The sequence below is a fragment of the Phalaenopsis equestris genome, unplaced genomic scaffold, assembly GCF_001263595.1.
Source record: "Phalaenopsis equestris unplaced genomic scaffold, ASM126359v1 Scaffold000840, whole genome shotgun sequence".
Lineage (NCBI taxonomy): Eukaryota > Viridiplantae > Streptophyta > Magnoliopsida > Asparagales > Orchidaceae > Phalaenopsis > Phalaenopsis equestris.
In genome coordinates this window covers 5,722,827-5,743,836 of record NW_018165280.1, presented here as the reverse complement: position 1 = coordinate 5,743,836, position 21,010 = coordinate 5,722,827, and the positions used below count along the sequence as shown (strand labels likewise).

Here is a 21,010-nt window from a genome sequence, read left to right as displayed (position 1 = left end):
GCTTTTTCTAAATTAATAAAAATCAAATGTAGATCCTCTTTATTATCTCTGAACTTCTCCATCAAACCTCTCAATAAATGTATAGCTTGCCCGGCATAAATCCAAATTGATTATGAGAAATTTTTGTGATGCGTCTTAACCTATGTTCAATTACCCTCTCCCATAATTTTAAAGTATGACACATCAACTTAATTCCTCTATAATTTGCACACTCTTGTGCATCTCCTTTATTCTTAAAAATGGGGATCAAAATACTCTTCCTCCACTCCTCAGGCATCTTCTTAGTTTTTAAAATAATATTAAAGAGTTTAGTAAGCCAAGAAACTCTCAAATCTCCCAAATCTCCCAAATATTTCCACACTTCAATTGGGATATCATCAGGTCCTACAGACTTTCCACCCTTGATTTTCTTTAAAGCCTCATCAACTTCTTTTTTACTAATGCGACGGTAAAAATGAAACGTTTTATTATTATTCAAGAGAAACATCCCTTGAAGAAAAATGGAAGTGATCGCGAATTGATAACATTATTGGAGGACAGTTTATGAGGAGACATATATCGCCTTCACGTTAAAGAAAATATCATTATTACTTGTAATTTTATTTGTTTTTTTCTTTTTCTTAACACTTTGGATACACATTGCTAAGTGAGTAGTGTATTCGTACTTTTGTTATTTTTTAAATAAATTTCTGCTTCTAAATTATCAAATATGTTGCTATTATAATTCTATTTTAAACAGTTTCACTAAACAGGAACAGAATGGTCATTTTTACAAAAACAGCTACCCCACAATTGTTCTCACATAGCTGCAACAAACAGACAGTCAGCTTCCCCACAGCAGCTTTTTGAGGCAGCGCAGTAGCAGCTGAAAAGCTGAGAAGCTGCAGCTGCGCCAAACAGAGCCTGAATACATAGTATAACCAACGGAACAGGTAGATATTTTACATATACTAACAAAATTTTCAATAATAAAAGATGTCAATTGCTTATGATCATGAATATATATGACTTGAACTAATGCACTTTTACATAAATATTTAAATGTCACAATGTCAGGTGTTATACACACATGACTTATCAATCTTCTAACACTACTTTAAATATACAAGTGCGGTATAGATATATGATTATATTTATATATAGTCAGTTTGATACCCTAAAATAAAGAAAGACAAAGATCAATCCCATGAAAATCTAATGATTTCACTAGGGTTCGTTGATCTGGCTAGTCGTAGCAAAGGTTTAATACCGACATAATAATATTATAATACCGTGCATATTTCACGTGCCACAATAAAACCATAGGAGTACAACTTATAATATGCTCGCCAACATTTATACATATTTATAAAATGCCATAATAAAATTTAATGCAAATACTATAAAGAAGTAAACAATATTGGAACCACAAGATAAGTAATTAAATAGAAATATATGCAACAATAAAGCAAAACTAATCATAAATAAGAAACAAAATCTACTGACAATTATATTAACAGAATTCAAATGTTATGACTGGCAAACCTAAAAATAATTAAAAAATTAATAAAAGTAGTAAGGATAATGCCCCTAATGATGAAGGGTACATTTAAACTCTAATAAGCTACTTATTTTGAGACAAACAATACAAAACTTCTAATCTATTTAACCCTATGTCGGCAAAAAAAAAATGCTTGAATGTTCTACACCCAAAATACATTGTTATAATAACACATTAGGAATTATTATTATTATTGTTATATATACATATATAACTTTTTAATCATTATCATTACAATTTTTTAAGGAAACAATAATTTAATCAAAATTTATCCATAACCTCATTTATCATAAGAAAAATTCACTTTTGAAAAAGTCACCAAAAATAATTGGTCATTTTCCAGGATTACCTATAGTTCTTTCTGCTAGACAAGTTTCTCTAATAGTTAGTTTTTTATCATCTCTCAATCCTAAGAACCATTTTTTGGCTATTCCAGTAAGAGTATTTTCTAAAAATTCAAAAATGTCTTCTCTTTTTAAATTATAATTATATATGGCTAAGCTATTTTCTATCACTCATTTATCAATCTTTTCGTTAATATTTTTACTGCAATCTATATTTAAATAAATATCGTGTCCGCTTATAAGTTCAGATGTGTTGTCATCATACCTGGATTTTGTTATAATACTTGGAAGTAGATAACGAAGATAAGAACTTGTATTTTGACTTGTACTGTTCTCGTTAGTATTTGACAAAGAAGGTAATCTCATTGGTTGGTTGGATGAAGGAGTGTCAACAGATGGGTAATTAGTTTGTGTAGGAGTAGTCATAAATTGATGTTCAGTTAAGACATTAATTAAATAATTTATCTCATTCTCTGAAGGAGAAGGTTCGTTTATAGAAATGACTTTATTGATACGTATAGCTCCTTATATATTTCTTGAAGGATCATATTTATTTGTATTTGTCCATCCTAGGATTTCTGGATTAGTATTAAATTTTTCTAAATTGCAACATTATGATAAAATAACAGATGTAGCTATATATTTGTTTAATACTTCTTGGTTTTGGATTAATCTTATTCCTAATTCATATATGTTAGAAGTACTTTCTGTATTTGACAATTTTTTATATCTAAATTGTACTATATTTTTAAATAGTTTAATTTTTTGTGACTAATTTAAAAGCTAACCAGTTCACTAGATATACTTTCAGAATAGAGTCCTAATTCAACTTGTTGTTTTAAATCATATAATTTATTATAATTCATTCGTTTGAATTTCCTAAAGGTGATCTTATATGAAAAATTTGTTCTTTCTAGAATACTTCTAATTGCTTTTTCCTTATGTTTAATTGGAGTATATCACAGATTCTATTAAATTCCTATTCTATGTAATTTTTATTCAACATCAAAATCTTCTTCTATACTTGCTTTAAGTTCTTTTATAAGTAATCGTCTTTTTAATTCTTTTTCACCTTTTATTTGTTGTTCATAAGAACAAATGAAAGATTCATATGACCATGTAGGCGTAAAGAGACAATTAGAATGTCTAGGGCATTCGTATGTATTGTTTTGTAATTCGTTTGGCTTTGATATCATTTTTTTGCGGACTTTAAGTTTCTCCAATTTTTAATGACTTTCGTTTTGGAATAGTTTCTATTTTTAAATTATTCTTTAGTTTATATACATCCCTTCAATCTCATCTATCTTTTTATTATTTCTCATTTTATTTTTCTTTAATTGTCTTAATTTTAAATCAAAATTTTCAAAACCTCTTTCCATGATTTAATTATATGATACCATATTATATACTTTAGATGGAGATGATGTTTCAGATATCTTTTGAGATTTTTCTTCAGGAAAATCTTCTAAGGATAAATTATTTTTCAATCTATATTATAGTTCTTCAATTTCTCTAATATTTTTTCTTATATTTTTCTTATATTTTTCTTAGTCTTTCTTAATCTTATTTCGAGTTTTTCAAAATCTTCTTCCAGTTTTTAATGAATTCCTCTTGCTTCTACGTTTGTAGTCTAATAAGAATAATATATGGTCCATCACGCTTCCTATTAAAAGTTTTACATTATATTATATTCTCTCTTTTCTTTAATAGTTTGACCCTAACTTTTTCGGTTCATGTCATACTCTTCCTTGTGGATTTCTAAGGAAGATGAAAGCTCAACAAGGTCATTTTATCTTCCAAATCACAACCCTATTCGATTACTTCAAAAACGCAGAGCACAACATTAATTCGTTTCTTACACTATGCGTAGATAGAAGAAAAGAAACAAAATAATATAACATTAACACATAATAAGATAGCAAAAATAAATTCTATTATTAATAAAAATTTACATGCATCAAAGCAAGAAGAAAGATATTTAGTTGAAGTGGCAGTTACACATAACTAGAACAAGAAAGAAATTAGAAGTAGAAATCCTAATAAGCTTTGCCTTCAACAAGAGAAGTGAGAGCCTTAAATAGAGAGTAAAAGTATACATTTTTCGTCATGGATGGCATTATATGTTAAGAATTGTTTTCTCTTTTCAAGTTGTCTGAGAGAGAACGCATCAGAATAATTTCTTGAATATTCTTTGTTGATAAATTAGAATATGTTTTATTATCAGTGTTGCTGGAATAATTCCTCGAATGTTCTTTGTTGAAAAGTCGGAATCTGTTTTTTGTCAGTATATTACTCTTTACATCTGACTTTTTGTACTCATTGCTTCCAGTTTACTTTGTACATCCTGCAAAGTGTCTTTTTTCGAGCAATACATACATCTATATATTTTTTATTTTTATAATTTCTGACAAAATATTTCTTTGACTACTTTATTTACAGCTGTGTTGTTGGGAATAAATGTGGAGATTCACTTCTTGTACATGGCGTCGTGAAACTTTTTGTAGAATGTTTGCTATAACTGCAAATAATAAATTTTCAGAAGAGTGATATACCCAAATGTTTGTAGAATCTATCTTCTTAGTTTCAATCCAAATTTGGTATAAGTCCTCGGCTGTTGATCTTGGGAATAATTCTGTCTGTTTATATTTGGGAGTATAAGGATCGCTACTAATTCCGAGTTAAATGAAGGATACAATATTTCGATTTAGCTCAGGATAAGTCTGATATATTTTAACATATAAATTCCAATGTTGCACAACTTGATGAAAAGTATTAACAGTTTCAATTACTGTCCTTGGTAATTCCATGAGGAGTTTTTCATCATCTAGATATATCATTCTAGTTAGACCGCATCTATATAATTCTGAGATAAATTTTGGATATGTATCTCCCTAGATATAGACCACCTGGTCTTTTAAATTTATTTTCCCCATTTATTTACTAAAAACTTAAGCTTAAAAACAATATCCTCTAATTAAAATTCTAAACTCAGTGAATTAAGATCTTTTGCAAGGTTATTATTTAAACCAATATTTTTTGAAGACCCGTTAAAATTCAGGACAAATGATGAGCCTGTAGCTACAATTGAACCAGAGTAAAACCTATGAAGTATACTTCTGAAGATTAAAAAAAAATTCAAACACAAATTAAAGAACTACTAAATCTTAAATTAATAGAACCAAACAACAGCCCACACAGCAGTCCAGCTTTCCTAGTTCGTAATCATGCTGAATAAAATAAGAGAAAAGCAAGACTAGTTATAAATTATAAAAAAATTAATAAAAATACCAAATTCGATGGATATTTCTTACCAAACAAAGAAGTGTTAATTAATCACATTAAAACTGCTAAATGATTTTTTTAAATTAGATTGTAAATCAAAATTTTGGCAAATAAAAATGCATTCAAATAATCGAGAATTCATCGCATTTAGCACACAACAAGGACACTATCAATGGAATATAATGTCTTTTGGACTAAAAAACGCCCCTCAAATATTTCAAAGACGTATGGATACGATTTCTAATGAACTGTCACATTTTTTACTTATATATGTAGAGAATAGTTTAATATTTAGTCAAACAATAACTAAGCATTTAAAACACCTGACATTGCTAGCACAAAAAGCTCACTAAGTAAGAAAAGAATAGTTTTCTTAACTAATACGATTGAATTTCTAAGACTTATAATAGACAAAGGTTCTATCAAATTACAAAAATATATTCTAACAAAAATAGACCATTTTAAACAAATTAGAAATCAAAAAGATTTGCAAAAGTTTTTAGGTTGCATCAACTATGTTGAATCATTTGTTAAAAACCTTGCAGAACTAAGGGCACCATTACAAAGAAAGTTATGAAAAAATGTTTTGGTATTGGGATGAAAATGATGAAAAAACTCCAAATAAAATTAAAGAAATTTGTAAAACTCTGTCGAAATTACATTTACCAATACCAGACGATTATTAATCATAGAAACTGATAGCTCTGGAATTGCATGGGGTGAAGTTTTAAAAGCTAGAAGGAATAATAATGAACTCTTATGTCGATATAGTTCAAGAACTTATACCGTTATAGAACAAAATTATCACATAAATGAGAAAGAATTATTAGCCATAAAAAAAATTAATTAAAAATTTTGAAATATGCCTTAATGAAACATTTTTAATAAGAAAAGATAATAAAACAACAATTTCATTCATAAAAGGAAAAATTATAGATTATTTACCAAATAAGAAACTTATTAGATGACAGAGCTGGTTTTCAACCTATACTTTTGAGTTAGAAAATATAAAAGGAAATAAAAATGTTTTAGCTGATATTTTATCTCCTGAATTATGCATGAAATAAATATGGATGAAGAAAGCATGGAAAATTATGAAATATCCAGCAATCCTGAAGAAATTACTCCAAATTCATATTTAACTATTTGGAAATAGTTGAATACAAATATGGAAGATGAAATGTGAAACAACCTTTGCAAGCAATGTCTTAAAAGAATTAATAAAAATAAAAAATTATCTGACAGGTGATACACCTGAATGTGAATTACCTAAAATATCAAAATTAAAAAAAATAAAGGACTTTGTTAATCTTCACATTAGTAAAGAAGAGTCCAAATGAAATATTGGTACATCAGAAAGCAAGACAGATTACTGAACAATCATGTTCTTCTAAAAATATGATTACTTATGCAAACATATTACAAGAAAATTACAGAAATTGCTGATGAATGCTAGCAATTATCTCTATATAAAGAAAAAATTAATCCGCAAATTTATCTCCACACGGCGAAAAAATACCAGGTGATCTATATCTATGGAGATACAGATCCAAAACTTATCTCAGAATTATACAAATGCGGTCTAATTAGAATGATATAACTAGAGGATGAAAAACTCCTTAAGAAATTACCAAGGCCAGTAATTGAAGTTGTTAATACTTTTCATCAAGTTGTGAAGCATTGGAATTTATCTGTTAAAATATATCAGACTTATCCTGAGCTAAACTGAAATATTGTATCCCTCATTCAACTCGGAATTAGTAGCGATCCTTATTCTCAAATATAAACCGATAGAATTATTCCCAAGATCAACAGCCGATGACTTATACCAAATCTGGATTGAAACTAAGAAGATAGATTCTACAAACATTTGGGTATATCACTTTTCTGAAAATTTATTCATTTACAGCTATAGCAAACAATCCACAAAAAAATTTCACGACGTCATGTACAAGAAGTGGATCTCCACACTTATCCGCAACAACACAATTGTAAGTAAAGAAGTCAAAGAAATATTTTGTCAGAAATTACAAAAAGAAAAAATACATAGTTGTATGTATTGCATGAAAAAAGAGACTTTGCAGGATGTACGAATTAAACTGGAAGCAATGAGTACAGAAAGTCAAATGTAAGAAGTGATGTCCTTAAGATTTATTGAAAAAGAATATTATATGCACGTCTACTCAGCAACACTGACAAAAAGCAGATTTTGACTTATCAACAAAAAATATTCGATGAATTATTCCAGCAGCACTGACCAAAAAACAGATTTCGACTTATCAACAAAGAATATTCGAGGAATTATTCCGATGCGCAGTCTCTCAGACAGTCCGGAAAGAGAAAATAATTATTAATATATAATGTCATCCATGACGAAAAATGTATTCTTTTACTCTCTATTTAAAGCTCTCACTTATCTTGCTGAAGGCAAATTTCTACCTCTAATTCCTCTTTGTTGCTCTAGCTATGTATAACTACCACTTCGGCTAAATATCTTTCTTCTTGTTTCATATCTGAAAGTTTTATTAATAATAGAATAAATTTTTGTTATCTTCTTATTTGTTAATGTTATCTTATTTTATTTCACTTCTTCTATCTACACAAAGTGTGAGAAACAAATTAATGTTGTGCTCTGCGTTTTTGAAGTAGTCGTATAGGGTTGTAGTCTTGAAGATCTAAATGATCTTAATGAGCCTTTATCTTCCTTAGAAATCTCCTTAGAAATCCACAAGAGTATGACATGAACTGAAAACGTTATGGCCAAACTATAGAAGAAAAGAGACAATATAATATAATATAAATCTTTTAATAGGAAGTATGATGGACCTTATATTATTCTTATTAAACTACAAACATAGAAGCAAGAGGAATTCATTAAAAAATAAAAGATGATTTTGAAAAATTCAAAATAAGATTAAGAAAGGCTAAGAACAATAAAAGAAAAAATATTAGAGAAATTGAAGAATTACAATATAGATTGAAAAATAATTTATCGTTAGAAGATTATCCTGAAAAAAAAACTCAAAAGATATCTGAAATAACATCTTCATCTAAAACATATAAAATGATATTATATAATTAAATCATGGAAAGAGATTTTAAAAATTTTGATTTAAAACTAAGACAATTAAAGAAAAATAAAATGAGAAATAATAAAAAGATAGATGAGATTGAAGAGATGTTATATAAACTAAAGAATAATTTTAAAATATAAAATACTCCAAAACAAAAGTCATTAAAAATTGGAGAAACTTCAAGTCCGCAAAAAATGGTATCAGAGCCAAAAGAATTACAGAACAATACATATGAATGCCCCATACATTCTAATTGTCTTTGTACGCCTACCTGGTTATATGAATCTTTTATTAGTTCTTATGAACAGCAAATAAAAAGTGAAAAAGAATTAAAAAGACGATTACTTATAGAAGAACTTAAAGCAAGTATAGAAGAAGATCTCGATGTTGAGTAAAAATTACCAAGAACAGGAATTTAATAGAATCTGTGATATACTCCAAATAAACATAAAAAATAAACAGTTAAAAGTATTCTAGAAAGAACAAATTTTTCATGTAATATCACCTTTAGGAAATTCAAACAAATGGATCATAATAAGTTATATGATTTTAAAACAACAAGTTGAAATAAGACTCTATTCTGAAAGTATATCTGATGAACTGGTTAACTTATGGAATTAAACTTAAATCAATCAGAAAAAACTAAACTATTTAAAAATATAATACAATCTATATATAAAAAATTATCCAATACAAAAAGTACTTCTAACATATATGAATTAGGAATCAGATTAATCCAAAACCAAGAAGTATTAAACAGCAACATAGCCACAGCCGGTATCTTAGCAGAATGTTGTAATTTAGAAAAATTTAATATTAATCCAAAAATCTTAGGATGGACAAATACAAATAAATATAATCCTTCAGGAAATATACAAGGAGCTATAAGTATCAATAAAGTTATTTCTATGGACGAACATTCTCATTTAGAGAATGAGACAAAAAATTTAATTAATGTCTTAACTGAACATCAATTTATGGCCACTCCTACACAAACTAATTACCCATCTGTTGACGCTCCTTCATCCAACCAACCAATGAGATTACCTTCTTTGTCAAATACTAACGAAACCAACGAAACCAGTACAAGTCAAAATACAAGTTTTTATCTTCATTATCTACCTTCAAGTATTAGACGTAATCCTACATTCAGAAATAGAACATAATCTAGATATGATGACAACACATCTGTACCTATAAACAGACATGGTATTTATTTAAATATAGATTGCAGTGAAAATATTAACGAGAAGAATGGTTAATGAGTAATAGAAGATAACTTAGTCATATATAATTATAATTTAAAAGGATAAGACGTCTTTGGATTTTTAGAAAATACTCTTACTGGAATTGGAAAAAAATGGTTCTTAGAATTAAGAGATGATAAAAAACAAACTATTGGAGAAACTTTTCTAGCAAAAAGAACTATTGGCAATCCTGAAAAATGACCAGTTATTTATGGTGACTTTATCAAAAGTGAATTTTTAGGATATATATTAAATATACCACTGAAGCTGAAAAATCAAAAAATCAATATGATATAACAAAGCAAAAATTAACAGCACTAAACATTTGCAATATATGTGACCTAAACGAATATAATTGCGAATATCAAAAATATTTTTATAATATTTTAGCAAACGAACGACAAATGTATTTAGATATGTATTTTTACAAACTACCAGAACCTTACAATATTATATGGAATCAAGAATTTACAACAAAACATGAAAATGATCCATCTCTAGGAAGCCGAATTCATTTTGCATCAGAAAAACTTATTGAAGCATGATAACAAATAGAATTACATAAACAAAATAAATAATATAAACAATCATTGTGTTGTGAGAAAGCTGACTTCCCCCAACAGTGGGGTTGTTCCTCATCTCATAGCAAATGCAATTGTTCTACAAAAAATAAAAAGAAAAAATTATTTAAGAAAATACAAAAGAAACATTTCAATCCAAATAAAATAACTTTTAGAAAAAAGAATAATATTAAAAATAATAACAAAATAAGATGTTGGATTTGGAAACAAGATGGACATTACACTAATAAATGCTCCTAAAAAAATAAAATAAGTCATGTAAAATCAGTAGCTATCATCGAATAAAATAACTTAGAACCTATCTTCAATTTTTTTGATATTAAAAGTGAAGAAACAAATATATCAATTATTAGATACTGAAGATAATTTAATAAATATAAGTTATTCTGACAATTAAATAGAATAATATTTATATTTTGATTAATGGAAGAAAGCACTGAAACTGATATAATTAATGAAAACTCAGTAGAATATAAAAGACATATTACACTCTCTGAAGAAGCATATAATAAAATAAGAAAAAAAAATTACCTCTAGGAACAAAAGACTGTTTTGATATGTCTATATTCTTCTATAAGAGATCTATACATTATAGCATTAAACAAGGAGAACATCCAATAGACATAATAAATACTGAAGAAATAACTAATATACCTTTATATAATCAACAGATAAAAATATTAGTCTTAGAAAGAATAAAAAATCCAGAAAAATATAAACATATATTTTTTTGGTTGAATTCAAATACTAATTAAAGTCTATTTTAGAAAGGTTGGATATATGACGATAGAATTATACACTCTAAAAAAGACGCACTAGTAGGAGTTATTCAAGGAAATTTATGTTATCAAACTTTAATGTTTAATTTACACCTGAATTAGGTTGTCAATATTAACGATAGACACCTAGATAGATCTCTAACTTTAAAACATAAACTAGACAGAGTAAAATTAAGAGAAGGAAGCGTTGAATACAACATCATATATCAAACTGCATATGCTTATAGCAATCAACATAATATTGTAGCATTTAAACCTCATACTGACCCAATCCATTTAGACCCACTTTTCTCACATATAGGACAAAATATACAACTAGAAGAAATAAATGAATTAGAAATCACACCACCCTTTTCTAATTTACTCCTAGATTTTGATGAAGATAAAAATCTTGGTAGCCCATATCCAAGATTAACATATTTAGAAAATAATAATTCACTTTCTATACAACCAAGAAGATCTTTAAATATAAGTAGAACCATACCCTTTAAATCAATCTAAACCATAAAAGAATATAATAACAATCAATTATTAGTTACCGGTTATTATATTTCACTGGAACGAAAATTCAATATTTCTATTAGACACAGGATGACATAAATCAGGTATAGTCTAAGCACATTAAAAAACAACCCTTACATTTATCAAGATTATTTAGGACAAAAACACATCTGCACACATGAAGCAAATATACTCTTTGGATTTTGGGATATCAATAATTATAAATTAAACACCGCTGCACGCATGAAGCAAATATACTCTTTGGATTCTGGAATATCAATAATTATAAATTAGATTTTCAACACTCATTTCTAATGGACGATAAAAATTTAAACCAGATACTAGTAGGAATGGATTTTCTACAACAACATACTATAAAAGTTACACATGAAACTATTAATATAGATAATTATATTGTTCAAAGAAATACGATTTCATAGTTATATTCAATTTGAATTATACATTCTTACTTATGAACTCATTCCACTACATGCTTTATGTGACACCAAAAACGATATTACAGTATGTAAACAATGTATAAGTCCAGAACACAAACCAATCTACTCCCAAGAATTAGTGCTCAAAAACTTTCAATGGAATTCGAACAATAAATAGATATTGGACAAATCAATTAATTCTCATACAAGATATTCTACTAAAAATACAAAAATTATGGTGTCTCTCGGAAAATGGATCAGATACAATATTAGGAAAAAATTTATTTAAATCATTTTCTTCATTTACACAAACTGATAATAGTATCATTCTAGTAAGTCCTAACAGATATTCACTAAACTGCCCAATTATACATACACCTCAATTTCACACTTCCGTCCCTACGTTTCGCAGCCAACGTGGTGATTATCCTCCTGATAGAATGTCTGAGAGAGTGCGCATCGGAATAATTCCTCCTTCCCTACGTTTCGCAGCCAACGTAGTGATTGTCCTCTTGATAGAAATTTAAAAAAAAAATCTCATTTATTTACTAATAATTAAAGCTTAAAAAAATATTCTTTAATGAAAATTCTAAACTCAGTGAATTAAGATCTTTTGCAAGTTCCTTATTTAAACCAATGTTTTCTGAATACCCATTAAAATTCTGGACAAATAATGAGCCTGTAGCTATAATTGAACCAATTAATTTTCAACTTATTATAAAAGTAAGACCTATGAAATGTACTTTTGAAGAAAAAAAGAATTTCAAACACAAATTAAAGAATTACTAAATCTTGAATTAATAAACCAAGCAATAGCCCACAGAGCAGTCCAGCTTTCCTAGTTCGTAATCATGCCAAACAAATTAGGGGAAAAAGAAGACTAGTTATTAATTATAAAAAACTTAATGAAAATACCAAATTCGATGGATATTTGGTTTTTTAAATTAGATCGTAAATCAAGATTTTGACAAATAAAAATGTATCCAAATAGTCGAGAATTCACCACATTTAACACACTATAAGGACACTATCAATATAATGTAATGTCTTTTTGGACTAAAAAACGCCCCCCCAAATATTTCAACGACATAGATACGATTTTTAATAAACTATCACATTTTTGTCTTATATATGTAAATGATATTTTAATATTTAGTCAAACAATAACTGAGCATTTAAAACATCTAACATTGCTTGCACAAAAGGCTCAAAAACATGAAATAGCTCTAAGTAAAAAAATAATAATTTTCTTAACTAATACCATTAAATTTCTAGGACTTATAATAGAGAAAGGTTCTATCGAATTACAGGAACAAATTCTAATAAAAATAGACTATTTTAATATTTAGTTTCCGATTATCTTACATCTTGAAAATCGTGTTCTGATAAGAATAAGAGAAAACTACATCTATGATTATTTATGATTCAATAATTGCACTCACTAGATTTTCGTACCACTCAATCCATTTAAATAGGGCGTGAAGGCTTTGTTTTTTTCATCCTCTGTCGCTTCATCCCCTGGCAATTTTGAATTCAGCTTGTAGCCATGGTGAATGAACCGGCTTCAAAATCCGATCTTTATAACAAAACCACATACCCTAGAGCCCTTTGATAGATGAGGGGATGCTCCGTCGGATGGTAAGTTAGCTATGAAAATGGGCAATGTCTAATCTGGAGGCTCAGGTAGGGTCGTCAAACTCGCTTCAAGACTGCCAACGAGAGAAGATCCGGGTGGAAGAAGGAGGCAGACCGAGCGCACCGTTGGCCACTCTGTCGACCCCACCCGTGAATAAAGAGTTATTTCCTGCTGGTCGGATAAGTCAAGGGATTGTCGATGTCGTGGGTTAGCCTGAGGTGCATGGGGTTGTCGATGTTCCTCCTCCACTATCATTGATACAGGAGAAGGTTGGTGAGGATGATATATCATTTACTGCATCTGAGTGAGATCGAATTTTTGGTACGAGGAACTTCGATCATTCTTAGTTGATTTCTATTCTTTTCTAAATTTTTCTTTTTTCTAACTTTAAGTGCAGCCCATCTAACCATCGAGATCATGACTGTAGACTCACTTTCAATGGAGGTTGGTGCTGACGAGATCCCAAATCAAGTGGCTATAGATAAAGGTTCGGTTGGTAGCAATAGGCCTTTAGACAAGGTTGGAAGTGTTGGTCATTCGACTAGTCCAAGTGAGCCCCTCGGGAGGAAGATATACCCTGGATCACTGAGCAACCAGCTTTGTGAGATGGAAGATTCCTTTGTCAGGGCAGCAAGATTCCAGCGGGGAGAGGAGATGAGCGGGTTGTTGGCACAGATATAAAAGTTATAAAATTTGGAGGCTGAGGTGGCCACCTTTCTTGACTGGTCGACTGCTTTCCACACTGAGGCAGTTGTTCTTCACATGGAAATGGCTACACTCCATGCGGAGATAACGGTCGCGCGTGAGGTGTCCTCTATCTCTTTGGTTTAAGCTTAAATTTAAGTTAGATTTAAGTTAGGAGGAGAGCTATTGTATAAGAGAATGCTTCGGTGAGGTCATGCTCGACTGAAGCGGTGAAAAATAGTCTTGTTCTCGGCTGAAGCGGCGAAAAATAGTCTTGTAAAATATTTCCTCTCGGATTAACTATCAAGAGGTTTTTCTGTAATTATTTATTTTTGTAAAATAAAATTTATCTGTCTCATGTTGTGTGTTCGATATGACTGGTGTGGTTTCGAAGGTGGAAAATAACATCTTTGCCCCTGTGATGTTTCGACTTCACTACGTATCCTTTAAAAAGGGCTGAGAGTTTTGAAATCTCTAGCATAACTGTTCTATCCTCTCCCCTCTAGTTTCCATTTTTTTACACGCATGTGTTTAATGACACCCATGTTCTCTCAAAAATTTTTTGGTTCCATTCCCGCTATTGAAGTGTTCACACTGTCGATGGATCAAGTGGCGGATTTTGAAGAGAACCATGTTTTTGAATGGTCGATAAAACTCCAAGCAGTGACAGGAGCCAACCAGGCAACAGGCAGCTATGGCAAAGATCTTGTATTTTACAAGGACCAATTCAAGTGTGGCCTCTGACTACCACTTTGCAAGGAGCTTTGAGCGGTTTTTAGCCGGTACAAAGTGATACTTGTTTCGGTGATGTCCAACTCTTTTGCTACAATAATGACCATCATGAGCTTTTGATATTGGTGGCGATCTCTTGCCATCTTCACCATCTTTTCATTCATCGTGAGCTTTGCCATCACTGGCGATTTCTTGCCCTCTTCTCTTTCTTTTCATTCAAGGTCAATCGGGACGTATATGTTGTATTTCAGTCGGTTCACGACTCTGCTTGTTAGGCTTGGAGAACAAAATCAGGGATTGTAAGGTACGGTTCTTGGTCGGTTTATCCCGCAGCAGTTGGAGGGATACACATTCTCCCAGTAACCACCAATGTGAAGAAATTCAAGACCTTGCCAAGCAACCTTAGTCTATGGGGAAATGATCGAAGGGCAACAACTATTTATTGAACGTTACGACGCACCTGAGGTGCTAAAAAAGGTGTTATGATCAGAGAAGTACAAAAAGATAACCTGCAAGCTATGGGAAGCCTTTGACACCCGGCAGGATGAAATGAAGAGGGCGGCCGCCATCAAAGTAGCCAAGAAACAACCAAGGGCGAAGACTATCCTCCCCAAGGTTATTGTAGCTCTTACTGTCTCCTGCCCAATGAAATATAGGGTTCCTGAGTCTAGGATTATTTTGGTCGAGAAATATGTTGAAGGTGCGAAATTTATCTTTTACACATCCAACACCACTCTCGTTGTCCAGGACGTCTATTGGAAAGTTAACCCCTATTGATCGAACAATTAAACCTTCTCTGACAAGTGTTGGAATCTATAGTACTCAACAAGACAATTCTGCAAAGATGCCCAAATAATTGGCATTGAGCAAGGCAGAACAGAAGGCCTCGGCGGATAGAACCGAGGAGTGACAAGGAACACCCAGGGCAACTGGCACCTCTTACATAGATTTGAAGGTGAGGGATGAAGCAAGCCTGTCATCCCCCTTCCTCTATCTGAGTCAAAGGTCAGGCAGGAATCAGAGCTCCGGGAAGAGGATACCCCTGACAGAGAGGGGAAGGCTCCCACTAAAGATGAATAGGATCGACCTCCTCCTCCTCCTCAGATGAAGTGGAAGGGGCCCACACCAAAGTGGATCCCTTCACAGGACGAGTTCTGTCGGCAGGTTAGCCATGGTGGACACAGAGAAGGACTGCTAATCAAGTCTCCGACAGCGGTGTAGTAACCTTCAACACTGGTCGAGGTCATCTGATCATGTACTTTTAAGAAGTCATTGAAAAGTCTTGACCGTTCGGAGCTTTCCTAGTTGTCCAACCGTTATCACGTTATGGCTTTGGAGGCTGCTTGCTTTCACACCACGGTCCTCGAGCGAGTTAAAGGGAAGTGGGTTGTTCCCGTGGAGAGGGCAGAGGAAGACAAAGCTTAGGCGATGAGGACGAAAAAATGTCTGAAGGGATTCATGGCTGCTAGAGAGTTCAAAGTGGTTGAACATGAGAAAATAGTAGCGACGCTTGAGAACGAGAATAGGAATCTCAAGGCCAACATGGCGACCTGAAAACCTATGAGGAAAACATTGACGAGACATCTAAGCAACTTCAGGAAAACATTTCTTTGGCAACCGGCTGCTTTGTGAATGAGAGACTAGTCGACCAGAAGTGGGCCAATCTGAGGGAGTTTACCACGCTTCTCCCTGGACTTGCAACGAAGGAGAGAGCAACAAGGAAGAGGCCAAGAAAGATGGCTATGAGAAAAGCAACTGAGTGTCGACAACCGCCTGAGTTCTTATTTTTGTGCTTGTAAAAGAAAAAGAAGAATGTTTTTTGTTTGTTTTTTTCCTAGGCAGCAATCCAAGGATTTGTAAAAAAACTTTTGTAAACTATTTTATTGGAAGAAATAAATTTTTTGGTCGGCTTATACCATTATCCTTCATTTTACCTCTCTTTATTTTTTGCATTTTCTTTACTGCTTTATACTTTGTGATGTCTATAATGGTCGTTCGTTCATCCCTCAGAAGGGATTTTCGGTCGATTTAGGGTTTGTTCACAGCCTGGCTCAAGTCATACACTTCTCCTGTCCCGTTTCTCAATCGGATCATCACCTCGAGTGGTGATAACTGCTAAGACTTGCTTGAGGGATGATTTGCTTGATAACCTTCACACAAATTGTAGGTACTGAGCAGCAAACCATCTTCCGAGCTTTGTCTGATCGAGTTTAGAGATTGGTCTTTTGATGCTTGAACATTCAAGGTTGATTCTTTGCTTTTGAATGCCGACCAAACGTCCACATTGATCGCATCTTTTAGGATGTTGAATTCGAATAAGTCTTGTGAATCACACCCAAAGAATAGAGCGTAGAGCATGAGAGAGAGAGAGAGGGAGAAAGAAAGAGAAAAGAGAGAAAGAGAGTGCACAATAGTAAATAATAGAATGTGAATATATAACATTTTATTCATGAAATAATCCCTTTTTTATAAAGGAGGGTGTAATATGTGAAGTTATATTATCTCTCTACATGAGTAGGGATTGATTATGTTATTTTAGGTATTTCACCCTTGTGATCCCAGGGCCTTGCTGCTCTTTGGCTCGGCCAACTGGACTTTGATAGGATTTAGGCAATCCTTGATGGCCGGCTAGATCAATGTTGTCTCTGGTCGGATAGATCCAGGACTATCGGCCGACTCGATAGTTGTGGGTCAGTAGAACTGGTCCAATCGGTGTAATTCTACAAATCAGTAGGTAAGGTCTGATTGTCGACCCCCGATCTCCACCAATGAGCTTTTCTCGACAGGGTGAAGCTAGACCATCAAACAAATGGTAAACCACAGTAATCCGATGGGTTGTCTTTCATTAGACGAGAGAATCCTGATGGGATGGTTGAGACCTATTGTATTTTCTTGATGGTATTGAGGGAGACAATTGAGTGATCCTGATATTACAGAGTTCTTCTCACTTTGATTGACTTGCGTGTTATAAGGCTTGGGTGACTCTTCGCCCGTCACCTGAATGAGCTGCTCAGGCTGATAACAATTTGACAGCCCTCGTGACTTAAACGGTCTTAGGTTTGCTACATCCGATCAGATATTTGTTTCTCCAATCAAGCTTTTGGTGGGTCCTCTTGGTATTATGCCTTTTTCTCTTAGACCCTTAGATCTCCAAGAGATTCATGCTCACTTTTTTCCATGTACAAACACCTTATCCTCGCATGAAAAAGTTGTATTCCAAAAGTTAAAATGGTGGTATGTTTGGTGTGATATGAAAGATTTGGGTTTCATAAATGTAAAAGGTAAATTTTGGGTGTTAGGTATGTAAATACGTAGAATTAGGTTGTATGTATACAACAAAAAACCATCCTAAATTCCATAGATAGCCACCTCCATCTCAAAGCTTCATCACTTGGTACAAGAGCCCGGTAACACATCGATATCCCTTAATCTCATTAACAACCACAACAAAAAAATAAAAAAAATTAAAAAGAAGGGGGACGGGAACACAGAAATCAAAAGACCTGCTGCAACTCCAAATCCTCTCAAATAAAAGGTTTCTTAAATCATGCTTGATGGGATAGAAACCGTGGGCAATCTAACATAACGCCTTATGCTACAAAAAAGGCCAACGATACCCCAAACCAAAGAGATGCGTTGTCCTTCAAATGGAGTAAAAATCAGAGCATCGCCCAGATAAACAGAGATTTTCGCCACAAAATATAGCTTGTCGTCTTCTAGGTTTAAAATATATTGGTTTCCACTAACAGCTAGTTCAGGGGAAGAACATGGAACAGCCTCAATAAAGTTAGTACGCTGATAAAACTTCAGTTTAATTTTGTTACGATTACAGTTTGTAAAGCGAGGAGGAATCGGTTTGGCAAGCTTACCGGCGGGACTTGACGTAAAAGGAACTAGCAGCGCCAGACATGGCCAGAGATCTATTTGGCCTCTCACGGTAACAACGACAGTAAGGCTGAGATCAGGGAGGGTAGGGAGGAAGAAGACGGACATAGTAGCAGACAAAGGAAAGCGAAAGAAATGTTTATTTTCTTGGGATAATTACATGCGCAGCATTATACATACTGCTATTTACAAAACTGGTATGTACGGCATTATTTTGGAGAAGATATTAGGTTAGGACTGCAAATTGGACCAATCACAATGTATTATGATTGGTCCACTTTATACATAACACATTTTTATTGGACTCTGGTTCATCCAGAGATGCCCTAATATTTTCTCCATTATTTTGAGCTAACGAATCGTGCATTTAAGAAAAATCTGATGAAGTTAATTAATAAAAAAGCAATTACATACAGGCCACCAGGAACTTCTTATTTACAAATCTATTTTTTAAATTCTCACTGCTGAAATATCAAAATTCATGGTAAAACTAAAATCCATATTTTTCATTTTTATCAAATTCTCAATAGTTTGGTCATGACACGCATAAATACATCGATTCAGTAGCTCAAAAGATTTATCTGGATGGTTAATTTGTAAATATCAATATTTTAGGTGGTTCTTATGCAATTATCCCTTATATAAAATGAGTTAGAATGTTAATATTTGGGTGAGATTTGAAAAATGGTTGAAATATGGTGCAAAACTTGTAAATAGCAATGTTTCAAGTGCTTGTAAATATGTTTGAAAAAATACTTTAGACCAAAATGTACCCATTTTTAAATAAATGAAGTTGAAGCACACTCTTAATAGTCATTGATTGTAGGAGCTCTCAACCCATCTTCTTAGTTCCTTACCTATTTTCAATAATTCTATAGTATTCATATTTTTGAAGAAATTTTACGGAAACTTTTTCTTTATTTATCATTCATGAATACTAGTGATGTTATTCATTTATTATTTTGAATTTAACGTGATGTTTGTGCTATAAATCCTAAATTTTGAAACATCAAGTAAACACTAGATTAGTTGTTATGAAGTTATTATAATCATCTCTGAAGCACATTTGTCGTAAAAACATGATTAAAACACTATCAAATAATTTTCAATCACGGTTGAAGATGGTTCAATCAATTTTCGTAGGTGTTTGAACATGATTTGATCATGTTCGACGATGATTATGACAGACTAGATCAAAGGCACATGGATCTGTAGGTTTGTATTTCATCTCTAATAGATCAAAAATATGACAACACAAATACTTCCTGCTCTTCTTCTTCATTTAAAACTTACTAAATAAATATCACTTTTATATATAATTGTAAAAGATGTTGTGACATGTTGCAATGTTAAGCTTTTGTCTTGTAAGTGCAATGGCAGGAGACCATTTACGATCTCTGCCTCCTCTAGTGCCTCCCGTTTTATCTCTTGTCCACTCTACACATTATCCAAGCATCAATAACTCAAAGGAAAGGGAAGGAGTGTGGACAGTCAAAGCTTTGTGAACATTATTAAAGTGTGATTTTTTTAATGTTCTTTACATTAAGTTTAATTCATGTGCAGAGAACATTCAATGTTTTTGTTTCTTAATAAGGGAGTGTACAAGTATCAAATTGGTTTCGCATGTCAAATTTGGTCTGATGTGAATTTGACCTGACCTAAAATTGCTTTGCAAGAATTTTAAACAGGTTAGAAAGTCTAACCCAAATCCAACCTGTCTTTCAACTTGACAAACATGAACTCAGCCTGCAAACATATTAAATATATGCATAATAGCTATTGAGGTCAAATTCGGCTCATTTTTTTAGCAGGCGGGTTAATTTTGAGTTATTTTTGGACTAATAGGACAGCTTGAACTTGTAAAAAAAAAGTAAAAATGTTGATATTTTTTACCCAAACATTAATCAGGTCAATTATAATCTAAAATATTGAGTTGCTTTGAATCATTTTAGTGTGTTGGATCAATGTTTGAGAACATTGTTTGAGAACATTATGGGAGCAAATATAGTGATCACTATTAGACAAAACAATTCAATCAGCACTAGAAAGTAACTAACGATCACCACTTATATGAAGCTAAAAAAACACCTTCAGGGGGCTTGATCAGGTTACAGTGTAGATCATTGGAGAGGAAGAGAGGTTCTTGAAATCATGGATTAATATAGAATTCTTGTATAATCTAATGAATTGGAAATAAATTTATTAGATATATATGGCATCTTACTTCCTACAGTATCTCATGGCCTTCAAATCCGCAAACAACCCCCCCCCCCAACCCCCTCCCCAAC

At 32.0% G+C, this 21,010-nt stretch overlaps 1 protein-coding gene across 1 annotated transcript in view; it reads right to left on the bottom strand.

The window, feature by feature from the left end:
• Positions 1-18,886, bottom strand: part of LOC110031715 (zerumbone synthase) — a 25,074-nt gene extending 6,188 nt beyond the window's left edge. Inside the window, exon 1 of the mRNA XM_020735067.1 lies at positions 18,707-18,886. Within this exon, the coding sequence (XP_020590726.1) occupies positions 18,707-18,747 (41 nt within the window). The 5' untranslated portion in view covers positions 18,748-18,886. The remainder of the gene's footprint in view (positions 1-18,706) is intronic.
• Positions 18,887-21,010: the final 2,124 nt, after the last annotated feature.